We start from the raw sequence: 26,010 nt of genomic DNA, 5'->3' as shown, positions 1-26,010 counted from the left end.
CATGTTTTCGTTTCTCTTTATTTATCAGTCAGGCAAGGCTTGAATTTGTTCCAGTCACGCAATCACATAAAATGTAGCCAAATTTACAATGGTTCATGCTCTCCCTGATTACAGTTAAGCCACGTGATACAGTTGAAATTCTGTTTAACAAAGTATGCTTGCGCCCAAATTATTTTGTTAGATCAAGAAATTCTTAATATCACGAAAAAGATTTTTCGATCCTGCGAAATTGTAACATAGCGACCCCGAAAGCTACCACGACACTGAATTTGCTGATGATCTGAGAGAGCCTCCTCGCGATGCACATGGTCACGTGAAGCTATAAAGGTAATTTCTTGGCATAGAAAAGATATTTGTTTTAGCTTCAGCAGTTATACCAACTTGCCATCAAAACAGTTTGACTTCACCGGAAGCATGCTACAAACATGAGCTGCTTAAGCCAAATCATTTATTCCGCAGAATTTAGGCACGCGCCTCGAGAAGGCGAGCTACTTGTATTGCGGCGCGATAGCAATGTCTCCCTGAGAGTAGGACTTCACGTCCGGAGCTGCAACTCTGAATTTTTCGGCCACCTTTTCTGTCGACCTGTGGTCGCCGCGGCTAGTCAGGACCTCTCGCAAGCTTTCAGAGTTCTCTTCGGGTGGCGCCAGCACGCAGTGGTAGTCGACCACACTCCTCGGCAGGTTTGCGAGCAGGATCCACTTGTTCGCCTTCGTGTCGTATGCCAGGATGTTGTCGAAGTGGAAGTCTGGTCTCTCCGCTTGCCGACCTCCGATGATTAGGATCATGCCGTCTGGAGAAGCAAGGGACGGTGTTGGCCAACCACACGCACTAGCATCGTCAGCTTGACCACGCCCACTGCGGGGCATAGACCTGTCCAATGTTTCGCTGCTCGATACAGGCCCTCCATTGCGTCTACTGCCACCTATAGCCGGCACATTTCCGATGGAGGCGGAAATGTCGTAGGCCCGTGTGCTCAGGTTTTGGTGCACGTCAAAGAACCCCAGGTGGTCAAAATTTCCGGAGTCCTCCACTACGGCGTCTCTCATAATCATATGGTGGTTTTGGGACGTTAAACCCCACAAATCAATCAATCAATCAATCAATCAACCTAGCCGGCAGAAAACGCATGGAGGGGCTTTAGCCTGTGCTTGCAGATGTCACATTATCCCCACAAACTCTTTAATCTCATGCGCCTATAGTTTTCTAGGCTTGCCTTTTCTTGGAATACAGTCTGTCACTCCTAATGACCAGCGGTTACCTCGCCTTCATGCTACATGGCTTGCCCATGCCCATTTCGACTAAGATGTCGTTTTCTCACTGACACGCATGCTCTGTTCTTGTCCGTCAAGGTTACATCTAATTTTTTTTTTTCCACGGCTCGTTGAGTCGCCCTCAATTTAAGTTTGATCCCTCCTTTTAGGCCCCCAGGTTTATTTATTTATTCATTCATTTATTCACCATATACGCGCAGCGCCTTCCTATGGGCATTATAGTTACTGTCCCGTAGGTAAGTATACAGGTAAGATGTAGCTGTTATACGGGGTTCCTCAGCTATCTTTAGCCAGAGTTTAAATTTATGTGGACGCACTCTATGACGACGCGAACTGAGATGTTTTGTATTGCATGGAGTAAGCCCCACTAGTTTGCTTCCCGCTTGTCTAATTAATCATGGTTAATTAACAATTGAAGCAATGAAGTTAGCCAGAAATCCTATAAAAACTGTAGATCGGTTTGGAAACCATATGATTAGACAGTTAATAACTTTACATCCGTTCATCTTTAGTGTTGTTCTACGTACTACAGATGCCCGAGAAATGTAAAACAATACCACGTGATATGCCCGCCTGCACGCCTAGGCACGCCGTGATTGCAGCGCTCCCTAACGTTCCACGTGCAAAAATGCTTCCGCGGTGACGTTTCATGACAGCGTTAAGCAGACTGAGTGGCTCGAAGCTTTGTTGCCCTTTGCCAAAATGTGCATCGTCACACAGTCCTCCACGCTGCCCTGTCGAGGCAGCACACCAGGCCAAAAGAAATGCTATGGTGATAAGCACGCGGAATCACGACGCACATAGGCGCGTCAAGTGGGCTTGCCATGTTTTTTGCCCCGCCGCGGAGGTCTAGTGGCTAAGGTACTCGGCTGCTGAACCGCAGGTCGCGGGTTCGAATCCCGGCTGCGGCGGCTGCATTTCCGATGGAGGCGGAAATGTTCTAGGCCCGTGTACTCAGATTTGAGTGCACGTTAATGAACCCCAGGTGGTCTAAATTTCCGGAGCCCTCCACTACGGCGTCTGTCATAATCATATAGTGGTTTTGGGACGTTAAACCCCACATATCAATCAATCAGTCGGGCTTGCCATGTTTATTTGTTATTGTATTTCGTGCGCATTTCCAAATTTATACTAAAGAGAAAAAATACATAACTGATATAAAGTTAGAAACTCTCAAACCGGACGTTTTGCATGCCGATCTACGGATTTCTAAGTGGAATTTTTCGCCCTACGTCAGTGCCTGAAAAGTTAGATAATTATGCCTAATTATGCAATGAATCTGAATGCGAAAAAGGGTGCGATTTACTCAATACAATAGTCGCCAACACGCATATTTTTGAAGTCTGGCTAGGTAGTTGGGGCACCCTGGTATACCTTTCTCTTGCAGAGATTGAGTGCCATTCATTTATATTACTGTATATACTGTCATATGGATACTGTTGTATATTATGAATGCTATAAAATGCAGGAAGCATTGCTGAGGAGCGCGAGAAGAACATGCGTGCTATTCTATCACCAGTGAAAGAAGTGCGAGTGTTAAAAGAAAGTAGCGATGGGGAGACTCTTAGCAATATATATATATATATATATATATATATATATATATATATATATATATATATATATATATATATATATATATATATATATATATATATATATATATATATATCCAGATTTCAAAGTCAGAATTTCATTAAAGGTACAAGTGCAAAATAATGATGGGAATTGTCTTCCTCAAAATCTTTTCGCTCACGCAGCACGCATAATCATTTTTTTCAACAAGATTTTTGTGGTGGAGTCTTTATTTCATGACACGATTAAAAGCAGCTGCGCCGTTTTACACACAATGTTTCCACTATGCCTTGCTTGTACTTGAACTGGTGTAGCGCCTTGCGGCAAAGAACACGTATAACTTGTTTGGTTTCCTTTATTGAAAACCACGCTCGCTACATGTATTTCCTGTATCAGTGATGCTATGTCACACTGATAACGCGCGTGCCGTTAACACGCAAGTTATATAGCTTTGGTCCCTACCAGTGGCAGGTTGTTTTTTGGTCCACTTCAGTTTATTCACATATAATCAAAATCTCACAAATACCCTTCCTTATACCTTCCTTGACTTCAATGTGTGCGGGTTTTTAGTAAGCTAGTGTGCAACAAAAAAAAAAAACGAGCCTTGATAACGCATGAGAACCGGGATAAAAAAAATTAGTTCAAGCCCCAACCTTAAACCACTGCTGCAATGGTATGCACACTGAGTGCTGCACCAATACAATGCCTTTACAAAAGCAGCAGTGCTGGGGTTCGGATGCGCATGTAAGTGCCCTCACCATGAGCGACGGCCACGGTGCTGTGTCGGGTGTCAGGCATGGGCGCCCGGTTCACCCACGTGTTGCGCTGATCCACGAACACGAGCGTGTCCTCGACCGTGGTGAAGATGCGTCTTCTGCCGGAACGGTGGCTGAGGAGGCCGCCCACGGCGTACAGTTCATCGTCGCACTCCACCAGCGTCAAGCAACTCCGCGGCGAAGGGAGGAAGTTCACCGCGAAGAACCACCTGCCGTGAAGATGAATAAGCTTCGCACGACATGCACCAAGGGAACGCGGTGCGGTGACATGTGGAAAGAACAGTGGCACCGGAGTAAATTAAACACGGTATCATGCTAGCGTTGGATACCATTTATTCCTGGACGATGGCTCATTTGAAAGGCGAGTGAGGTTTTCCTCGTGTCTTGTACCGAGGTCGCTCACAAATTTTCCTAAGATGCAACCATAAAGGTGCATAGGGTCTAGCCTTATGGGGGGGGGGGGGGGGGGGTCATTCTAGCCTGCTGAAGATCCACCTGCTCCATCCCCCTTCTCCATCCGTTGTGCTTCTTTTGGCGCTTGTCACAGGAAAACGCCGAAAATGAGTTGAATAAATCACCGACAGATTTCCAGTGAAACGCAGACTTCACTGAAAATAAGTACTGCCTATGCAAGCGAGAAAAACGAGCGCATTTAGCTGCAGTAGAAAGCAGATATTCAATTCTCAGGAACGGCCCTGAAACAACGGAGTGCGCGAGTGCGCGTACCATGAACGCAAAATTTACTTTTTGCGAGATTATCGCTACTGCAGCAAAGCCGAACCTGATCCGGATTCATGATTATGCCGCGGTTCCCAAGATAGGGCATGCACTCTCCCAACCTGCAGGCCATGCAAGCTTAATTCTAGTTCTAAAATTTTTCAAAGAGAGAAATTTTTTTACACTATTAAAGAACCCGGTTTGTCAAGTGCCACCGTCTATTTCCTTGCATTGTTTAGAGCTTGAAATAAAGCGTTTAGCTGCTGGGAAGTAACAACAATCTTTGAGAGCCAGTTATCCGAAATTTAAAGACTGCACAGAGGGCAGCCTTACCTCTCTTCTTTAGGATCGTAGACTTCTACGTAGGCAGTGGAACACGTCCTCCGGCCAATTTGTACAATGCCACCGGCCACCCACAGCTTTCGCCTGTGGCCACAGAAACCCATGGCCATTCTCGGAGAATAAAGCTCGGCGCTGAGCTTCGTCCACTCATCAGCCTCTTTGTCGTAGCGTTCAAGGCAGCTCAAAAGCCTGAAAGCACATATCAGCGCGCAATAATATTGTACGTGGTTGAGTTGTATTTAAAAAAAAAAAAACAGGCCTCATATACCATGCAAGCAGCTTTTAAATTTTTGTAGCTTCTTTTACATGCTGAACAGAGCGATAAAACAAAAGCACAAAGTGCCGTTAATTTCACCTAGCACGGGCGCAAAGAAAGTCGTGAGCGAATCGACAGCAAAGGTACAACTGTGACACACAAGCACTTAAACACGACTTGTACTACTAATAAACGAAATGTTACAATGACACTTGACAAATGGCTACACAAAATATCAGAACCACTGTAGGTGCACACAGGAGCTACTGTCTTAGTTTTCACACAATTTGCGCTGTTTGGTCAAATACCAGTTTACATCAACAAGGCTAAGTTTGTTCACTATACACTGAAGTCTTGCTAGCTTGAACTTTATTCGATAAGCGTAAATAAAAAAAACAAAATAGTTTTGGAAGGGATATATGTTCAGTTCTTGATTGATTGTTTTGTGGGGTTTAACGTCCCAAAACCACCATACGATTATGAGACGCCGTAGTGGAGGGCTACGGAAATTGTGACCACCTGGGGTTCTTTAACGTGCACCCATATCTGAGCACATGGGCCTACAACATTTGCGCCTCCATCGGAAATGCAGCCGCCGCAGCTGGGATTCGATGTTTAGTTCTTAAGAATGAAGAAACGAAAAGCGTTTGTTAGGTGATAAATTACGAGGAAAAAAACCGTACGCCAAAAGATACAGACCTTCCATTCTAGTGGTTTTTCTGACTTTAAAAGCCTTTCCTCGTGGTAAGACTATAGTGCTTTTTGACGTTACAGAAGGGCAGTTTACTAATGGAGGTGATATTGTCTTTCTCTTTGTATACGTTATCAATTATCGTTTCGGCTACATGCGTTCGGCTACAGACGTTCTTATCGTTTCCGCTACAGACGTGCTTGCTCCTAGTATTTCAAAATCGAGAGCTTTGTCGGAAATTCAAGTGAAAAACGAGCCAGTTCTCTCGAGAGAAATCTTGTTTAAAAGCACTGAAATTAGGGCGAGTTCGCACTTGAACATAGTGGTATTCAGAGCATGTAAACAGACAAGAAACGTTTCAGGGAATAAACTTTAGTTAGGTGATTATTTGTCTGTATAACTATGTCTTTCGTTTCTTGTCTGTTTAAGCGCTTTAAATATTACTATATCGAGAGAACGCATGCGGTTTGCGAGCTGGGTTGTGATGGGCTACCGCAGGACAAGATCCCTAATTATTCGAAGTCACTGTGCTTTGGCAGATTTCGGCTAACCTGTTTGCACTGTCCACTCCGCCGACGACGTAAATATTGTCGTCCAGGACTGCAAGGCCATGATACGCTCTCGGGTTGTTCAGGGGGGCCATGATCCCCCACCTGCCAGAGCTCACCTCGAACCAAAAGCACGATCGACTCGCAGCTTTCTCAAGGTTCATCGGACTGAAGTTTTCAAAACCACCTGGAGAAAAAATACATCTCGCTCACGATGACTACATTGTGACGGGGGTAAGTGGTGTTATGGGAAAACTTGCCTATGATGTATATGTAGCCATCTAAAAAAACAGCTTTGTGCCCATAGCGGTGAACTGGAAGCGTTTTTGTCTGGTTCCAAGCATTTCCTTTGATGTTGTAGCTTAGTATCGGGCACTCCGACGGGCTTTCGTCCACTTCAACTCCACCAATCAGGAACAATGTGCCTGGCTCAGCATCCTGAAAGTTCAAGCAAGAAAAAATGCGAAATATTACGAGTTTCTTGAAGGATAAAAGAAACGATCTAGCCAACATGTGCAAAATTCATCGGCATGGAAGACCAGCTTCTCCAGCGGCAGCAATGTCGGAACAATTGGTACCAAGTGTAACGCACCTGGAAGCACGTCCGACGCGTGAGAAATTAAAACTATTGCAACGCTTATGTATTCGACTGGGCACGAAGGAAAAATTTGCGTACTATGAACGTAAGCACGTTAGATGTTACAATTTCGTAGGAGAACGAAATTCTTATCAGTCTGGTTTGCATCCCAGATTTTCTGCTGTATATTGCCTTTTACAAAAAGGCTAATGCGGGTCAGCCAGTTCGAGCTCAACATTTAGCCTTTTCGCCGTGTCACTCATTAGTTGACCACATGCACGGCGTAAATTTCGAGCGGTCATATTTCAATATTCTTACTTACGGATAGTGTAAGTGCTAATAAAGGTCAAAGAGCCAGAATCTTGTGTGAAATAGTCAAAACATCTGCAATATTGTTCTTTTAATAACACGAAATTCCTTAGATGGAAAATGGCACTTGCACCTTTTGTGTACCCAATGAACCTCGCTGAAAAACAGTTTTCTGGATAGGAGCAACCGATAAACGAGCAAGTGTGTGCTGCAAGAAGCTCCAAAGCAATGAGTCTGAAAACTAAAAGCGATTATTTTGCATGTATTGCATCGATTCCCGATACAGTCTTTGACTTTGGGACCTCCTTTTGTATACTAAACACATGTTACATTCTTGTATTCGTACCAATAAAACCTGACATCTGAAATTGGTCCGATAACATGCAAAGTAGCAAATTTAGGTGAAAGATACCTGCACCATATGCTAGCACACCAATACCTTCGGATAGCTAGCTGTATAGATATAGTTGCTGCCAAGATTCACGTTAGGGGACACGTGATATATGCTGATTTCTGTGAGGTACACTTAATGCACCAACCTACCTTGCCTGGAGTTTCGCTGAAGATATGATCCGTTTGCACAGAAATAGATGCCAGTGGTTCTGTCGAGCCCTGAGGTGAATTTGGGCTAACTACAAAAAAATCCATTTCCAGATGCTCGGAAAGCGTTGACGACTGCCTAATCAGGTCTTCATGCTGGTCGGCTGTTTGACCTCCAAGCAGATAACGTGCCTTCATACTTTCCAGTTCATTTGTACGAACTCTATCACCGTCACTGTGCATAGTTAGTCTGTCGATGTCAACATACTCGAAGTACAACTTATCTTTCTCTTCACTGCGGTAGCAGGAGTCAGTTTGAGAAAAAAAGCTTTTTGAGTCATGAACCACAGTGTCTCCGTTGCTCTCCTGTGTAGTTGGACGTGACGCCTGAGCATCGAGCGAGGATGTGTCGTTGAAGGTAGACTCGCACACAGTCGGTGCAAGACTGTCAACGGAACTGTCAGACTCGGCTGTCAAGGACAGAACTGATAAGCTCCTGACTTGTTCCGTTTCGTGATCGGGACTGGGCAAGTGCCTCGACTCCTGTAGATGTTCAACACAGGGTTCTCGAGTGCACGCTCGAGAGATAAGGTTGCTAGTCGGCAGCAAACGAGCCTTCGCCGCTCCCAGCGTCACAGAAATTAGTGACGGCAGTTCCACTTCCCTGGCCTCGTCCGACGACTGCAGCTCCTTACTTCCGGGCACCTATACGGGCGGTAAGACGGCACAAAAGTAAAAATACGCACTGGTATTGAAACGAGAGCGTAACTCATCAAAGTACGATGCCTTACTGTAGCGCGGAACATTTAAATTTGAAGTGGTCGTTTATAAGGTATACCTGGGGTAATATGCATGAAACTTACACGCTCGCAAATGCTAAGTGCACAGGACTAAGCGGTCTTCCGGTGTGTACATGCTTACCAACGTTCGAAAACGCTGCCTGCTTTTGTTTGCGTGTCAGCAAAGGCGTGTGCAGGGTTCTCCATTAAGAAGAGTCAGTTAACACCCCAGCGTAACAACCCCGCTCCCCCTGCTTGCGTCGATCGAGTCCAAGAGGTAAAACAAAAAATGTAGCGATGACGTGCTTTTCAACTTCTGCTTTCCGGTGGTAAAGGTGGGAAGTTGCAACCCCCTCCACATCCCCTCAAGCCACGGCTATGCCCGTCAGTGTTATTGCTGCATTTCCAAGAACTATACGTAATCCGCTTCGGAACTTTCGAGATTATTTTTCTTTTATTGCAGAACACACAAAGGCCCCGAGCACATAAGCACCGATGAGGAGAACGCGGGCAGCGTTCTCCTCATCAATCAGCTATACTCATTTTAATTAGCTCTCAATCAGACCTCTCAATCAGATATATGCTCCTTTATATGGGACGCACATCCCATCAGCCACTGCGATCTTGTGGATTAAAATCAGCGATATGTTGATCACAAATTTCCGGCATTTGCTCCCTAGGCTGGTGCGGACACGAGACAGCCGACATGGTTCCCGTATAGTACCTTGGGACTTCCCCACGAAGGGACTACTGGCTATGTGGTGGTGAGCAGCCTTTCTCAGCCCACATCCAGTCGGCTAACTCATGGTTGTTGAGCGAGCCAGCACCATCACTGAGGACCTCACATGATGTTCCCCAGATGACAGCCTCTGGAGGCCTATAGTCTGGGTCAGTAATTTCTCGCTGGACCCTTAATAAGGTTTATAACCTAGCTACCTAACTCACTGAACAGCGAATGAAGGGATTGCTGAGAGACGCATGCGCATTGAAGTCTACGAGTAAGAGTACGCACCATGGTGCTCTCTCGCTTTTTAAATCTCACTTTTAGATGGGAAGCAGCTTAAGGTCGAGCTCGATCCAGTGTGCGGCATGACCACACTAAGGTCTCATTTACACCGAAGGTGGTGTGGCACACTCGCAGCCTCGGCGCTTCGAAAATCCCGCTTGGCCGCTTAGTCGCGCCGCCTTCGGTGTGAATGAGCCTTTACTGCGCATGCGCGTCAACTTCCCCTCTCCTCTGTTATGCTCCCCCTCTCTTGCCTCGCTACGCCGACGCAGGCAGCTTCTGCTAGCGTACGCTCGCTCCCCCCTCTCTCTCACCATTCCTCCCCGTGGCGTTTACACCACTCTTTTCTGTACAGCGCTCTTTTCTGCCCTTGTTTTTTTTTCTTCCGTAGTTCTAGGCCGCGCTGTTCCTACATTCAGTTACATTCGTTTACATCCCATTGCGCACGCGCATTTCCTTCCCCTCTCTCTACTTTTCTACGCTCTTCCCTGCACCACCTTCCTTTAGGCCACCTCCCTTAAGCGCCACCATCTCCATTACACCATCTCCCTTTAGAGGGAGACGGTGTAAAACTCTTTTAGTGCCTCGCTATAATGTATGCTGTGCTTACATGCCTGTATAAGTTTTCAGCACGGAAGCGATTTTTATCGAAAGTGTTCTGCAGATTTCCGTGGAATTTGTCATGTAGTTCAAATTAAGTCATTCCTCAACGCTGAACAGCCTACATCATACGGAATGCGCATGTACCTATGTGTCGGCGGCCGGTCTGTTCTAAATTGTGCAATAACAAGAAACGCTACTGAACTGTTTGGCGAAAATTAAATCTATACCTTCAAGCACACACTTCCCTTTAAAGCAAACGTTGAAAAAAAAAAATACGTGGTACGAAAGCTTCATGGTTGCGCTTACCTCGGCAAGCCGAGGTAAGCGCAACCAGGTGTTATTCAAGACTGCAATTTCTCAGCAATGTTTGTAACTATACGCAGTTTCCATTATCTATCTTTGTCTTGTATGTGCTTGAATTCTTACTTATGCATTTTTAGTTGATTTATGTTGCCTTCGTGATTTGCGCATCTGACACTTGTTTCTTTTCTTTGTCTTTTTTTCTTGTCTCTATTCCTTTGTGTGTTATAAAATGTTGTACCCACCCCCTCTGTAATGCCCTACGGGCCCTGAGGGTATTCTAATAAATAAATAAATAAATAAATAAATAAATAAATAAATAAATAAATAAATAAATAAGCCGTGGAACTCCTTTGACGCCACCCCTCCCGTTCTCCGGGGTTCAGTGCACAGTGCATGCTTAGTAGGACTGTACCTCAGCAGCAAACGCAACCAAAGTGAGCCGACCAATAGTAGCGCTTGCCTGTCACGGGACTAGTGCATATATTTTTCTTAATTTTTTAATGGCAAGGCTTCGAGATGCCACACAGCACCTCAGCTATATAGCTTTCATCATGATTTATGCCAGTGCCGAAAATCCGTGTAGTTTTTTTTTTCTTTCGCACATACGAGGCCGAAATGCGCCAAAAAGCTCAAATATGGGTTGCAGTTAACAGCAAAAGTGTCACTCTTTTTTCAATGTTGCGTGCGTATACTGCTCTGTCCGTAAAACAATGAAATTCCATAAGATGCATGCAACAAGGTTACGCACCCCAGGAACTTCTGTAATATAGTGACGAGGCGTGCGAGCTAGGTGCCCAACTTCCGCTTCTTTTCCAGCAGTTCTGGCAACCCAGAAGCTGGATATGAAAGACAGATCATCATTAGATGGCTGAGAACAATTGCAATGTCAAAACCCAAATCACAATGCAGTGTCAATGACACCCGCTTCAGCACAGCCTACAGAAAAGAAAACAGCGCTCTCACCACACAGCACTGAGGATCATGATGCGAACATTGTTAACGTCTTGAATGCCAGGTGGAGTCTTTGCTTCGACACAGTGGCTCAGCTCCATCAAACTCATCAATGGGAATCGCACGCAGTACATCAAGCGTGCAGCCTGATCCATCCGTTCGTCTACTTTATAGTTTAACCAGCGGCAGGCGGCATTAAACAAGTCGAGTTCTCTGTGGGAAATGTGTCAAGAAAATTTAAATATGCCTTGTGTGCCCACAGCAAAACATACAGTCACTTCACTTCACTTCACTTTTTATTTCCTTAAAGGCCCCCTCAAGGGGGGTATTACATAAGGGGTGGGGTTACAATTGGGCGACCTATATACATAATGATAATACACAATTATACATACAGAAAAAGTATACGTAAACAATATATATACATACATTTGTAATTATGCACATCAACCAGATATGCATATAGTTAGTAGCCACATATAAACATAAGAGTAAATTAGTGCTTAAGCTTCTCAGCGAATGATGATGGGCAGGTGATATCACCAAGAACGGGGCAGGCCGTTCCACTCAGTCGATGAACGGCAGAAAAAGGAGGCCGAGAAGGTAGTAGTGCGGCTGCGTGGACGGGTTACTTGTAAGTGATGCCCAGTACGAAGGGAGAGGCGTGGGGGTGGGGCCAAGATGTATGGTGTCTGATGAAGCGAGCTGTAATAGAACTTGTGAAAAAGGATTAGTGATTCAATGCGGCGCCGGGATGACAATGAATCTAAGCCGGATCGTGCCTTCAGTAGTGATACGCTTGTGTGATATGAGTACGATGAATGAATGAATCTTGCCGCGCGATTTTGGAGTGCTTCGAGTGCATTTATGAGATATGCTTGATGTGGGGACCATATCGGGGATGCGTACTTCAAGTTTCGGACGTACAAGTGTTTTTAATGCTAGTAGTTTGACGTGAGGGTGTGCATGACGTAAATGGCGTTTTACGTATCCCAAGGTTCCGTTAGCTGAGGCAGTAACACATGAACAGACCAATCTAAATCATATGAAATGGTGACACCAAGGTACTTGAATGAGTCTACTTTTTCTAAGGGTGTATGGCTGATTTTATAGGGCATATAGGAGGGCTGATGGCGGCGGGTGAAACAAATTCCTTTACATTTATTGCGGTCAAGGGTCATTAGCCAGTCGTTACACCAGCGTTGCACTTTGTTAAGGTCGTCTTGCAGGGCACTGTGGTCAGAGTCGTTATTAATTGCGTGATATATGGCACAGTCGTCGGCAAACAGACGGATATGAGAAGAGACATGGAGGGGAAGGTCGTTAATGTACATAAGGAAGAGTAGGGGACCCAGGACACTTCCTTGCGGGACGCCAGACGTAACGGGGAGAGGTGCGGATGTATGATTATTGACATGCACTGACTGATGACGGTTAGTGAGAAATTCAGCAATCCAGTTTAGAATGGTCGGGGGCAAGTTCAAACGGGATAGTTTCAGTAATAGCCGTTTATGAGGTAACTTGTCAAATGCTTTGGCATAATCGAGAAAAGTAGCGTCAACCTGGGTGTTTCTGTCGAGGTTAATGTGCAAGTCATGGGAGAAGATGGCAAGTTGCGTCTCACATGATAAGCCTTTGCGAAAGCCATGTTGGGCAGGGTGAAAGAAGCTAGCGGTGTCTAGGAAGTGCATGATTTGTGTGTAGATTACATGTTCCATTACCTTGCAGGGTACACTTGTAAGAGAGATTGGACGGTAGTTAAGAGGTGAATTTTTATTTGCTTATTTGTAAATCGGAACGACCTGCCCGCTCTACCAATCGATGGGAATACTGGAGGATGATGAAGACTCGGCGAATATTAGTTTCAAGTAAGATGCACACACATGTTTTGTAATTTTTAACAGTTTAGAATTGAGACCGTCTACCCCGAATGCTGATGATAACTTTAGTTTTTTATTGATTGATTGATATGTGGGGTTTAACGTCCCAAAACCACCATATGATAACTTTAGTTTTTCGAATATCAGCATTATGCCATTGTCGGTGAATTCGATGGGTGGCATGACAGAGTGTAAACGTGCAGGCGGTGACGGACAAGGAGTGGCAGGTTAAGTAGTAAAGACAGATGAAAATGCGACGTTAAACGCATTTGCACACTCTTGGTCAGTGATCATTATGTCATTATGATCTGTGAGGATGATAGTTTCAGGTACCTTGGGTTGCAAGATTCGCCAGAATTTTTGGGGGTTGTTATCAATACACTGGGTAGGGTATCACGAAAGAAGGAACATTTTTCGCAACTATAACGGCTAAGAGGTAGTCTTTCTCTGGCTCATAATATTTGCTCCCCTTTATTACTACATCAGCGGGGAAACGATTTTTTTTCGTTCTCGTAATAATTTCGTTCTCGCGAAAGTAGAAAAATGCGCACAGCAATGCGCAAAACCAAAATGTATTTTCGTTCTGTGAAAGAACCAGACAATTTTTACGGTATTGATATGATATGTGGGATTTAACGTCCCAAAACCACCATATGACTATGAGAGACGCCGTAGTGGAGGACTCCGGAAATTTCGACCACCTGGGGTTCTTTAACGTGCACCCAAATCTGAGCACACGGGCCTACAACATTTCTGCCTCCATCAGAAATGCAGCCGCCGCAGCCGGGATTCGAACCCGCGATCTGCGGGTCAACAGCCGAGTACCTTAGCCACTAGACCACCACGGCGGGGCAATTTTTACGGTAGAAACCTACGGTAAACGGCTTGGTAAATGTGGTCATAGCCGGCGTTGTCACTGTCCTTTGCTGCACACGTGCACCATTCTTAAGCGCATCCATTATGTTGTATTTCGATCTCAGAATCGCCTTCAGGCATCTGCACAGGATGTTGAGCTCCTCTGCAATATTCGCCTTTTTTTCTGCATTAGGTATCTTCGGCGATTATCCTAAACCTCTCCTGAAGTGTCATAAACTTACGATTTTTAATAAGAGGTGGCATATTTTCGAAAGGCCGATCCCTGCATGTAAGCAAAGCGCGGAAGGTCCCGCAGCAAGATGCAGGCTTGACCACACGTACCGATTGCAGCGCGGAGCGTGAAGACTAGAGGTTGCGTCGCGTTTCTATGGAGACAGAGTGCGAGCGGCTACACGAAACTACAATAGCCACTGTAACGAAACCATGCGCCCTCGTTTTCCATGCGAATAGGGCACGGTGCCAAATCTACAAGCCACGCACTGACTCTTTTCGCTGTCGGTCAGGACAACGCTTATAATGCTTTCGACATGACGTGAGTTTCGTGAGTATCGTCACTTGAACCGCCATGTGCCGACGTAGTTGCCAAAAAATTGTTCTCAGTGAAAAAAAAAACTATATCCACAAAGTGAATGATGGTAGAGGAGCTTGATCGGTGGTGCATGGGACGTTTCTTGGCGAGATCATTTCTGTAGAAAGGCTTGTTAACGAGCCAGCGCATGATGTGTACGTCGAAGGCAGCGTTGTTGGTCACGCTCTGCGGCCGGCACTGCACAGCGTTGGCCACGTCAATCGGCACGTTAACCACCCGAACCTTTATGCGAAGAAAATGCTTAACGCTCATAAATGGCAGACGTGGGGCTATCGGGCGTTCTTCAACGGGGTTGAGAGCAGGCAGGTGAGGGGGCTTGGAAGCATATCGACACCCGTGCTTAAAACTGATCGTAGGAACTTTTCACGTGCCGCCGTGTCTACGAAGCGACGAGAACGAAGTAGACGTAGTCGCCAGGATCCTCCTCGCCCGGCCGGCCTGACTGGCGGTTTATTTTCTTCTCTCCTCCCAGCTCGGGGGCGGTGCGCATTCGCACCTCTTTCCCTCTCTCTTTCACATTCCTTTCTCTCCCCCACTACCCATGCCCCGTGTGGCGTCATTGAGGTGACCTCCTGAGAGATATACAGTTACCACGACACTCTTTTCTCTTCACTTCTATTTCTTTCAAAGCCACTTCGAGGAGGCGAGCACGCGGGCCATACAAAACCAATGGATGGATGGATGGATGGATGGATGGATGGATGGATGGATGGATGGGGCTGTACCCTTTAGATCGGGCGGCGGCTAACGCCACCTAGCCGTAATACTTAGTGAACTAACCATTACATTTATCCTTTTTTCCCTTTAAATAGTGAGGTTGAGGATTCGTACTTTGCAGTGAAGGGTTTAATTTTCACTCGTGCCTTGACTTTAGCCACCAATCATATAACCTCCTTCTAGTTAAGTCTACCCGCTTAAAGTCTATTTTGCACTCCCTGTCGCTAAACCCCAGTGCTTTGAAAAACTCTGCTACATCATCCTGAACTATAGGGTGAAGCCCTTTACAGAACATTATCAAGTGTTCGGCAGTTTCTTCTTCCTCTCCACACGCACTGCATACTGTGTCTACCCCTTCATATTTGGCCCGATATGTCTTGGTTCGCAATACTCCCGTACTGGCCTCAAACAGTAGAGAACTACCCCGAGTATTATCATAGATCCTTTCCTTGGCAATTTCCTGCTTAAAAGTTCGATAGATCTCTAGTGCGGACTTCTTAATCATGCCAATTCTCCACATGCCAGTCTCCGTTTCCTTCACTTTCTTCTTAACCGATAGTTCTTTTTGGTTTGGCCACCTGCTGTTTTCTAAGTATTTACCAGTCAATTTCCTGGTTCGCTTTCTCCGTTTTGTATCGACATTCTTCATGTACAAGTAGCTGAAAACCTTCCTAGCCCAACGCTCCTCCCCCATTTCTCTCAATCGCTTCTCAAATTTTATCTTGCTGCTAGCTTCCCTGCCCTCAAATGATGTCCATCCCATATCACCTTGTACTCCCTGATTTGGTTTATTCCCGTGAGCTCCTAAAGCAAGCCTACCTATTCCACGTTGCTTAATTTCTAATATTGCTTGAACTTCTGATCTCATGCACAAGACCGCATTGCCGAACGTCAGACCAGGAACCATGACCCCTTTCCATATTCTTTTCACAACATCATACCTATTGTAACTCCACAGTGCCCTATTTTTCATCACTGCTGCATTCCTGTTACCCTTAGTCGTCACGTATATTTCGTGTTCCTTTAGGTACTCGGTCCCATTGCTTATCCATACGCCCAGATATTTGTACTTATCTGTTATCTCTAGCGTGACCTCCTGTATTCTAAGCTCACTACCTTCGTTATCATTGAAAGTCATGACTGCTGATTTTTCCTTACTGAATCTAAAATCTAACCTATCTCTCTCATTACCGCAGATGCCCATCAATCTCTGCAAATCTTCCTTGTTGTCGGCCATTAGCACTATATCATCTGCGTACATTAATGCTAGTAGTGCCTGATCAATGAGTTTTCCTTGTTTGACGAAAGAAAGGTTTAAGCCCAGTCCACTTCCCTCTAATTTGGCTTCTAATCCTTGTAGATACATGATGAATAATAAGGGTGACAAGGGACACCCCTGCCTAAGCCCCCGTTTTACCTCTGCAGGCTTGGATACCTGTTTTTCCCACTTTATAACTACCTTGTTACTTTTATAGATGTCCTTTAAAAGATTAGTGACTACATGTTCCACGCCTAGTGTGTCCAGTATTCCCCACAATTCTTCTTGAACCACGCTATCGTACGCTCCCTTGTATGGCAGCGCGCCATCTAGTGAGCCTTGTTGGAATCACCGGAGAGGCGACCTTGAGCGGCGACCACGAAAGTGTACATGCCGGCAGCCGCCGTCCAACAAGCCGCGAGCGATAGAAACTTGCTAAGGAAGCTCCTAAAAATAAAAGATTTTTTAAACTATCATCATTATCCGGACAAATCTAAGCAGCAATGGTCGCATCGATGCTTGTTGGTGGAAACTACAGTGTAGTGGAAACGTGTCCCACTCATGGAGGAAGGAACTCCTTCCTTCATGACCCCACTTGTTAAATGAGCATGATTGGAAAGGTTGTTGCGAATCACTATCTGAAACTTTCGTTATTGCGAAAGGGCTTATTAAAATATTTTGGCTGTCGAGAGGGCGCAAATGCATCGAACTATACACAGACGTTTGCCGGGCTCGCGAGATTTCTTCGTTGCCGAGAGAATTTCGTTCTTGGGGGGCTTTCGTTATTGAGGGGTTTAACTGTTGCTCATTAGCATTATGTTGCTCTACAGAAAAAGGGTTGTTGTAAGCATTTCAAATCTTAATGTGCACATTTATGATGCCAGGAAACTGATTCAAATGCACACAGCTACACAATCTCGCATACCGGATGAAGCAAGAACTCAGTCATATTAAAGAAGTTGCCCAAAGTAATGTAGACTCAGACTTCAGAAGTCTTTCGTGGTATAGGGGGGATCGAGATACTCGCCAAGCCATGCATTCCAGCTGGTTTCTGGATAACGTTTGAAACCATACACTCTAAGAAATCGAGTATTTGGGGAGTGTTCCTGCTACACTACAATTATCATCTACTTCGAGTACCTTCTTCGCGCTATCACAACTTCCGGTAGTTCGTGGTCGAGAACGGCGCGCGCGTTATCAGTGTTACATGGAAGTCGCCAGCGCCAGGTCTCCAAGAAAGGAAATGAGAACAAGTCAGATGACTATTGCTGTGTAGCAGAGCCGCTTCCTGAATACTCCTTTTTTTTTTCTTACAGGGTATACTAATGTGCACCAAAGAAGTACACATGTGCACGTGCACACACGCAAGATCCTTATCTGTTTATACTTACTATGCGACTTTACAGAATATATTTGTCAGATTGTAGGATGGGCGTTTGAACTGTGACATTTTTTTCCTTTCTTTTTACTGTGCTAGTTTTTTTTATTAATTTAGGCGCAAATGCTTCGACAATTTGCATTTTTTGAATAAACAAAACATGTTTCTTTCTATAGATTATCTATATCCATAGAAATAAAATAACTCTAAAGAATCCTGCTAGTAGTTTATATGGTCTAAATCACGATATGAAAGACAGCTTTTCATGGTTATTTCTATAGTTTGACTAAGGATGCACAATAAATTATACGCATACTTATTACTTGGCTGCTTTCAAAAGGCTGTTTCCTATAACATCGCTTATGACTTATTTTGTAATCATGTACCCTTTGGACCAAAATGCTTGTATTTCTAAAATATATATAAGGTGAAGAAATGTACATTCAAGGGCTTGTTTTTTTTTGTTCGACACAATATTAATGAGATCTAACAGATAACCATGCTAAGAAAAGTATCTCATTGATATACATATAATGTGACGTTAATGAAAACGTCAATTTCTGTCCTGAAATAAAACCAATCATACATAAAGTACAAATATAAAGAGTATTCAAAATAAAGCTTTAAGTGTTTCTTACCATTCAGCACTGGGAGGCATGTGAAAACTACCTGTGCCATGGTAGTGCTCGCTTGCGGTAGTCGCAAAAGCTTAATTAAGTGGCGGACAGTAGTCGTTATTGTCTCACTTTGTGTCCACTTGGATACATAAGTTATCTGAAAAGTTTCTTAGTGATGTGTTTTCAGAAAACCATAAAGCTTAACTTTGAACACCCAGTACACAATGAACGATGTTTATTCAAAACGCGAGCCTTTACAATCAGAAACAGAATCTGTTCAATCACGTCATGCGCAGTAAGAACAGAAAGATATACTCCCATAAAAAAGTTAACTTCCTTCCACAATCGTATAAGCATAGATTTGGCTTAGCCCTTTTACGCGCAAGGAAAATTTATTTGGTGAATTGTATGTCATTGACGTTATACAGCGAAAATGAATACAGATTTACGATGAAGATAAGCACGAACTGACTAAGTGCGAACAAGGAAGCTAATGTATCATAGACCGACATATGCACCCTTACAAATTAGCACAATTCTGTACGATACATGACACAGTACATTGCAGAAATGCCAGCACGAATATGCGAGATGGGGAAGGAAACGCACGAGTGACTTTTTCGAACACGGTGACAATGCACCAATATATCACGCAATCGGTGCTCTAGTTCACGCCTTTTGATCTCGTGCCTTCACATATATGAGATATCAGGGTCTGCTATCCAGTAAGGACGTTTTTATTTAAAGAGATAGCTCACATGAGATATTTTTATCTTTCATTCTCGCGTAAGAGTTTTGAGGGAGGGGGGGTCATCGCATCCCCCTCTCCTTCATAACTGATGCCTCTAGTCAACAAATATTGAGCTGGAATATGAACGCTGGTGCTTCGAAGTATGTGTAAGTCGGCGTGAAGTATAAACTTGAGCGGACGTAAGGTCGATAGTCATGCTGAAGTTGAGTAAGTAGAACGATAAATTGGTAAAAAAGTTTAGAGCTCACTCAGACTCATTCAGAATTTAGTAAGGACATTTTTAATCAAAAAGATGACTCACACGAGATATTTTATATAGAATTCCGGAGAAAGAGTTTCAGGATGGGGGGGGGGGGGGTCATGGCACTTTCCTTCTCCTTCGTAACTCCCTCCTTTAATCAAATATTGAACTCGCTTATAAACACTTGCCCCACCGCGGTGGTCAAGTGGCTAAGGTACTCGGCTGTTGACCCGCATGCAGGTCATGGGATCAAATCCCAGCTTCGGCGGCTGCATTTTCGATGGAGGCAAAAATGCTGTAGGCCTGTATGCTCAGATTTGAGTGCATGTTGAAGAACCCCAGGTGGTCGAAATTTCCGGAGCCCTACGGCGTCCCTCATAATCATGTGGTGGTTTTGGGATGTTAAACCACACATATCAATCAATGGCTTATGAACACTTGCCGATCATGTGGACAGTTTACCGACCTATGCTCTGTAGCCTACTCTGCCCTCACCCTTCCGGAGTCTTTGCGTGGACTGAGTGTTTAAAAAGAAATGGCTCATTCATATTACATCTTGCTCACACCTGGGTTGAAGAGCCGTGCTTTTTTTTTCCTTATGACATTCATTTACATAGAACTAAGAAAGTAAAAAAAAAACTAATATTTAAGGGTGTGAGAGCTTGTTGGTAAGGCTTCGTCAGTGTGATACAACGCGAAAAAAAAAAAAAAAACAAGGACACAAGAAGCGAACGGGACCAAGCACTGATCGCTCGGTACCGTCTGTTTCTTTCTGTGTCCTCGTTTTTCTTTTTTCCTCGCGCTGTTTCGCACTGATAGAGTTTACTATATCTATCTTTATATATGCTAAATGGCAACAAAGTGAAGAAAATCTTACCCTTTGCAGCCTATGACATCAGATGATAGAAGTTCGCACACATCAGTAGCGTCGAGCTGCAGAAACTCGTCCGATTGTGCAACAAGTGCAAAATTTGATACAAGATGGTAGAAAGCAGAGTTCTTTTCATGTACGTTATTCATGCGCTTCGCTGTCTTGTACAAAATAATTTGTCTTCCAATTGCGCTGGAGTGTGCTTCCATCTGTGAAGAAATGCATGACAGCTCGTGAAACACAATAAATATGCACGTCGAGTGGTTGAAGCTAAATTTAAATTTATACGCACGAAGGGAAGAAACACCGGGTCAGCACTGGGATTGAGTTTCTTTCCTTCATGCGTATACGATTAAATTTAGCTGCCATCATTCGACATACAAGACCACCAGATAACCCAGATGGCTGTTTTCTCTACCATCGCTTATGGGGTGGTTTGTGTTATGGTGAAGCCATAATAAACATGGCTTGTCTTGCATGCGCATGCGCAGTGGGGATGAAATGAAACGCGAACGTGCGGTATCTACATTCTCTGTTGTTTCGCATTCGTTTTCAAGTGGTTGTAGCCTTGACAGTAATGAAATAACACGATACGACCAAGAACCACATCTTTTGTAAACACTAAAGTCACAGCGCGTGATGAAAACAGCGAACCGCGCTGTTCGCGTTTCTTTCCATCCCTCCTCTACATGAAGTCGGCTTTAAGCGTTTCGGCAACAGTCTCACACACAAGGATATTCAAGCGGATGATGGCACATGCAAACAGATTTCATATCCTGATGACGAAAACAATGATACACGCAACATGAGATTAGTCTGATGAGCATTGCTTTGTCATCCAAATCCTGCAGTTCCTTTTCGAAGACAGAGCCCGAAAAAGACAGGCTACCAAACATAGGCGTGCGCAAGGAGGGGGGGGGGGGGCAGGAGGGCGTCCCCCTTTCCTACAATCACCGAAAAATGAGGAGGGGGGCGCAAATACTGCTCCCTACAAAGATCACGGCCGGTCTGGAGGCACGCGCTCACCTCCAGACTGGCCGTGCAATTACTCATTAGGGGAAGGGGGGGGGGGGCACTACGATGACAGTTCACCCCTTCCCAAAAAAGGAGAACCCTGCATGCGCAAGCCTATACAACCAATGTTTTTATTTTAATTCAAACCTGGGACCATCAGTGGTGGTACCTCTACCATTTGAGCTAAATGCGTTAGTTCCGGGTTCAGTTCCTGGAGCATGGCAAAACTTTTTTGTCAACTAAGCTTCGTGTAACGAAGGCGTGAAAGGCAGTTTTCTCTTTCAAGGACATATTTTCTTAAAAATGCCGCACCAGCCACAACTGCGACAACTTTTTGATAAGCACATATAACGCCAACGAGCTGAGACTTTCTCACAGATAGAAGTCGCGTATTACCTGGAGTTAGTATTAGCTTTATGGTATATTCCGCTGCTTTCCGCGAAGAAAATTTTCGCATTTTCGCACACATAAAGGCTTAAACACAACAGTTACGGGGAGTGCTTACCTCAATGCACCGATGAATGATGTCTGGCATTTGAAGCTTACAGGCAGCATGAAATATATCTGCTACATTGTTGCAAGATAATTCCAGCTTTCCAGATTTCATATACTCCAGGAGATCTTTAAACGTCTGGCCCCTCACTCCAGAGATGACTACCTGCATGAATGAACATATACAAGCTTAATTACTGCCTACTTTCAGGATGAGCATAGCAAAATAAACTAAATAATGAAGCAAAAATGGCAACAATAGTCCAAGAAGAAAACACACACACACACACACGCACACACACACACACACGCACACACACACACACACACACACACACACACACACACACACACACACACACACACACACACACACACACACACACACACACACACACAATTACTTGCCCGTTTCTTTTTGCCTTCTGCGTCCTTGAAAGTACCTTGAAAGAAGGGGCTAGACTGCATTAAAACAGTCCTGCTGAAAGAAACCACTTCATCTTCAAGTATCATTTCAACCAGGTCTCCATCTGCTGGAGATGAGCTTGTGGCCATCGTTGTCATGGTCTGCGAAAAGAAAGCTGTTACAAACGAAAACACACACGAAGCTGTATAGACCGAATATCTTGACTGTAATTTTGTGTTGTACACTTAGGTGTTTGGCATCGCCTTTACAAAACGACCATTCTAGATTTCAACAAGCACGCCAAAAACATGAAATGCTTACTGTTGAAAAGCAAAATGCATGGTGAGGTGCTCAACATGGAAGTTTCCCGGTGACATGTTTGTGAAGAAACGTGGAAATTCTATAGGCTCTGAGGCATAGCACCTCTGTTGGCTAAAATTTTCCCAACGAAATTAGACTGCATGTTACACGACAGTTTAGATGACAACCATGTGGTCAAGACTTTTAGGTTTGTGGATAATTTTTCTTTTTTTTTGTGCTTGTAAATTGTCATCTTACGTTAGTCAAGACTCTGTGGCCACGGATATTCTCAAGATATTTATGCTTGCACTTTGTCCCCTCATTTTAATTGTGAATGAATGCAGAGTGATTCCATTAGGTTTCTGGACCTGTTTCGTGTCGAAATGCATGTGGGCTAGACGTACGCATCGCGCTCTATAAGGACATCCTGCCATACAGTTCGTGTCACTCAGAGCTGCTTTCACATGATGCAGGTGAGTGTAGTGCAACAAGCAAGTAGACTGAAGTCGGCTGGTCTTCCACACCATGTGAAGAAAGCGGTGGCCTGTGCAAGTTTCAGAAATAGCAGAAATGTCGTGCAGGACAGAAGCACCTACTGCCGCTGCTTCTTCCGGCGACAAGGAAAATTGTGTTGTCACGCCATATGTGCATCGCTCGATATCAAAACGTTGGTGAATTAACATAGCATACGCTTAGTTCTCTCGGTCCTGCGAAACTTAAGTGGTTTTTGCAACCCCGTGGTGCAGCCGCATCAACCGGCATACGCTCATTATGTTTCTAAATTTGTGCCTCGCGGCGCTACACGTGTGATACCTTTATCCTGTGGCAAAGCACACATTGGCCTAACTGGTGGTTGTCTTAATGGTCAGCTCATGGTATAGGCGGAGAGTTTTCATTTTCCTGGAGGGGGTGGGAACCCGACAGGCTCTTTCATATTTCTATCCCCTCTTCTCTCTTTGTCTCTCTACGCTACAATTTTATTTCATTCCTCTTCTTCCTTATCGGCTCCTACTAACCAACGCTTGCAATAACAAAACTTTGAACAACAGTTTTAATACTGCAGCAATATTATGAAAAGTGTAAGCGCAGATGCACGATGACCTCACACAAATTTAAATGGTTCTTTCCTCTGTTCATGTTACGCATATGAAATACCTGTTTAATATTCATCATTGTCCAAAATGTACACATGCCTCTCTAGTGGTTCTTTTAAATGAATTTGAGGGTTAATAAAAATGTGAATAGACAATTGAGCTTCAACCAAAACAGACATACTTCTGGAAAATTACACATACACGCCCACATCGTGCGTTTCTTGTGACTCAAAAGTATGTTTCGTAAACTCGACTGTTAACACCGAAGTCGAAACACTCTGTAGCCCTTTACTACGGCGCCTCTCAAAAGCATATTGAGGTTTTGGGACGTTAAACCCTAGTATAATAATATAATAATATATAATTCGCAAACTCGACCAACTAGCCCAAGAAACAGCTACTCGAACTGAGCAAGTAAAATAACGCATGCGGAGACAGAGAAACGCTTCGATCAAATGACGTGGTTTAGTCTCCATGTCGAAGTTCACATCAACTCGTTCATTATCGTTTCTCGAAGTACTTACTGCAAAGCTAAATGAATAGGAACATATATAGTGTAATGACGAACGCAAATTATATTTATAAGATATATCAAAAATGAAACTGTCAAGCATGTGGAAGTTACGATACATCCTTCTGCTGAATATACGCCAACTTGGCTTTCACAAAGAATAAATTCTAAGCGAATGGTAGAAACGCGCAGCACAGTTACAATTCCAGCAAGACAAGCGTCGGCAGAAACAGCGAATAGCCCAAGCGGCACATATTTTGAGTTCCAACTCAATATACACCCTCCAAACACACTTCTCATTCAAAATAGTCTAAGCAGAACCGGCCGCTTGCTGAGCACAAGTGGTGCACCACGAATCGTATAGTGCTATTGGCAATTTCGAAGCAAAAGCGCTTACCTTACACGCCTGGAGTATTCTTGCGAAGCACGCCCACTATTTCGGTGCACAGCTGGCTCGCGCATCGTATGAAGGCCACGCGGATGTGAGAACGAAAAAGAAACGAGAGAAATGCAGAGCTCATAAAGGAAGAAAAAGAAGGGGATGATCAGTATCGCGCAAACGATCCTTCCCTTGACCATTTTAAAATTGGCGCTCAGAGAATCGAAGCCAGTTGTAGCCAACATGACCACTTCAATAAACATTATTTTTACAAAAACTCATTACATTCAATAAGCTGACGCAAAATATATGTATACATACATAAAATGTTAGGTGGAATTGGCATTTGGTTTTTTGAAAGCGACAAGATAGAAAAATGTTTTTGTTTACTTGTGTGTTTCGTAAGTGAGCGGAAATAGCTTCCTGGCGGAAACATCCACGCGCCCTCTCGCTGCGGTAACCCGCCGGACGAAAGCTCAACAGCGGCACGGCAGCAGCGGATGCTGCTATGGGTGACCAATGAATCGTTTTGGTATGGAAATGACGCTCCCTGTTTTCTGTTCTCTCGAAGTGACCCTCTTATGTGGTTGCTGCTAAGCGTCGCACCACGATGACCAAGTGGACGCCCGTACCGGATAAAGCAAAATATGGAGTGGGTAAGGCTGCTGGCTTTAAGCATTCTCTTTCGCCTAAACCGCCCTGACAGTTAGCCTTGGCAGCGTCGACGGCGTCTGCATGTTATTTGACACCCGTGAATGTGCAATTGAGGCACCCAGCCCTTCGGGCGGGTCCCGTGCTCACGCGTACATGTAAATTGCGTTCCAAATGAGTCATCGCAGTCAGTTGTACTTTGATTCGCGCGCGGCAACAGGTAGTTCGGTCTCATCCTTACTATAGTTGACCAAGCGAACATTTTAGACACCATGTCAAACTGGCGTAACGCTTGGTATTTGCGTACATGAAAAAAGGACTCGGATGAATCAGATGGTGCACCTTGTAGTGTATTGGGTGTAGCCCATGCTCTGCAATGCTTTAATGATGATGCTAGTATCAGTAATCACGCTTGTGTTATTTCATTTCCTTGCATACAGCAATCGCCAACTTCACAGAAGAAGGGGTTCATCGGCTTCGGTTGAACGTCGGTGATTCAGTGTACATCTACGAGGAACTTGAAGGTATTCATAGACATTTTTTTCGACCTATTTCTCGCTGTGCAGTAACGCCTAATTTTAAAATGCATAGCTCCTTAGCATGAATTTGTGTTGTTCACTAATCATCATCTTTTTTTTTAGAGGTGTGGCGCTTATTCTTTATGTTGCAGATGGTCTCGCCAAAAGTTGCGCATTTTTGTATATGTTATGGCACATATTTGTTTGTTCTCACTGCTAC

At 44.4% G+C, this 26,010-nt stretch overlaps 2 protein-coding genes across 4 annotated transcripts in view; one reads left to right on the top strand and one right to left on the bottom strand.

Annotated features, from left to right (window-relative positions):
• Positions 1-2: 2 nt before the first annotated feature.
• Positions 3-24,744, bottom strand: LOC142775627 (kelch-like protein 40). 2 transcript variants are annotated; one of them, XM_075877189.1, is made up of 12 exons: positions 24,640-24,744; positions 22,336-22,498; positions 21,945-22,093; positions 20,432-20,634; positions 11,260-11,460; positions 11,045-11,132; positions 7,609-8,310; positions 6,440-6,617; positions 6,183-6,366; positions 4,676-4,873; positions 3,608-3,834; positions 3-793 (listed from the first exon to the last, which is right to left on the bottom strand). In XM_075877189.1, exons 2-12 carry the CDS (start codon positions 22,493-22,495, stop codon positions 489-491), a joined length of 2,595 nt encoding a protein of 864 aa, XP_075733304.1. In that variant the 5' UTR covers positions 22,496-22,498; positions 24,640-24,744; the 3' UTR covers positions 3-488. The 2 variants fall into 2 exon arrangements, with proteins under 2 accessions (XP_075733304.1, XP_075733305.1); XM_075877190.1 differs by having other exon boundaries at positions 22,336-22,512; positions 24,640-24,732.
• Positions 24,745-25,082: 338 nt separating this feature from the next.
• The window catches only part of mbc (dedicator of cytokinesis protein myoblast city), a 127,293-nt gene continuing 126,365 nt past the window's right edge, over positions 25,083-26,010 (top strand). For both annotated transcript variants that reach the window (XM_037427100.2, XM_037427099.2), the window contains exons 1-2: positions 25,083-25,277; positions 25,713-25,796. In XM_037427100.2, coding sequence (XP_037282997.1) covers positions 25,232-25,277; positions 25,713-25,796 — 130 coding nt within the window. In that variant the 5' untranslated portion in view covers positions 25,083-25,231. The remainder of the gene's footprint in view (positions 25,278-25,712; positions 25,797-26,010) is intronic.

The sequence above is a fragment of the Rhipicephalus microplus genome, chromosome X (assembly GCF_043290135.1).
Source record: "Rhipicephalus microplus isolate Deutch F79 chromosome X, USDA_Rmic, whole genome shotgun sequence".
In the NCBI taxonomy this organism is placed as follows: domain Eukaryota; kingdom Metazoa; phylum Arthropoda; class Arachnida; order Ixodida; family Ixodidae; genus Rhipicephalus; species Rhipicephalus microplus.
Note: the sequence above shows the minus strand (reverse complement) of the source record. Positions and strands in the feature narration are given on the sequence as shown.

Excerpts from the sequence above, each read along its gene's own strand:
- LOC142775627 (XM_075877189.1), bottom strand. The coding sequence starts at position 22,495 with ATGACAACGATGGCCACAAGCTCATCTCCAGCAGATGGAGACCTGGTT. Across the intron at positions 11,461-20,431 it reads GATGTCATAGGCTGCAAAGG|AGAACTCGACTTGTTTAATG; the intron begins GTAAGATTTTCT and ends CATTTCCCACAG. Across the intron at positions 11,133-11,259 it reads ATGATCCTCAGTGCTGTGTG|CTTCTGGGTTGCCAGAACTG; the intron begins GTGAGAGCGCTG and ends TTTCATATCCAG.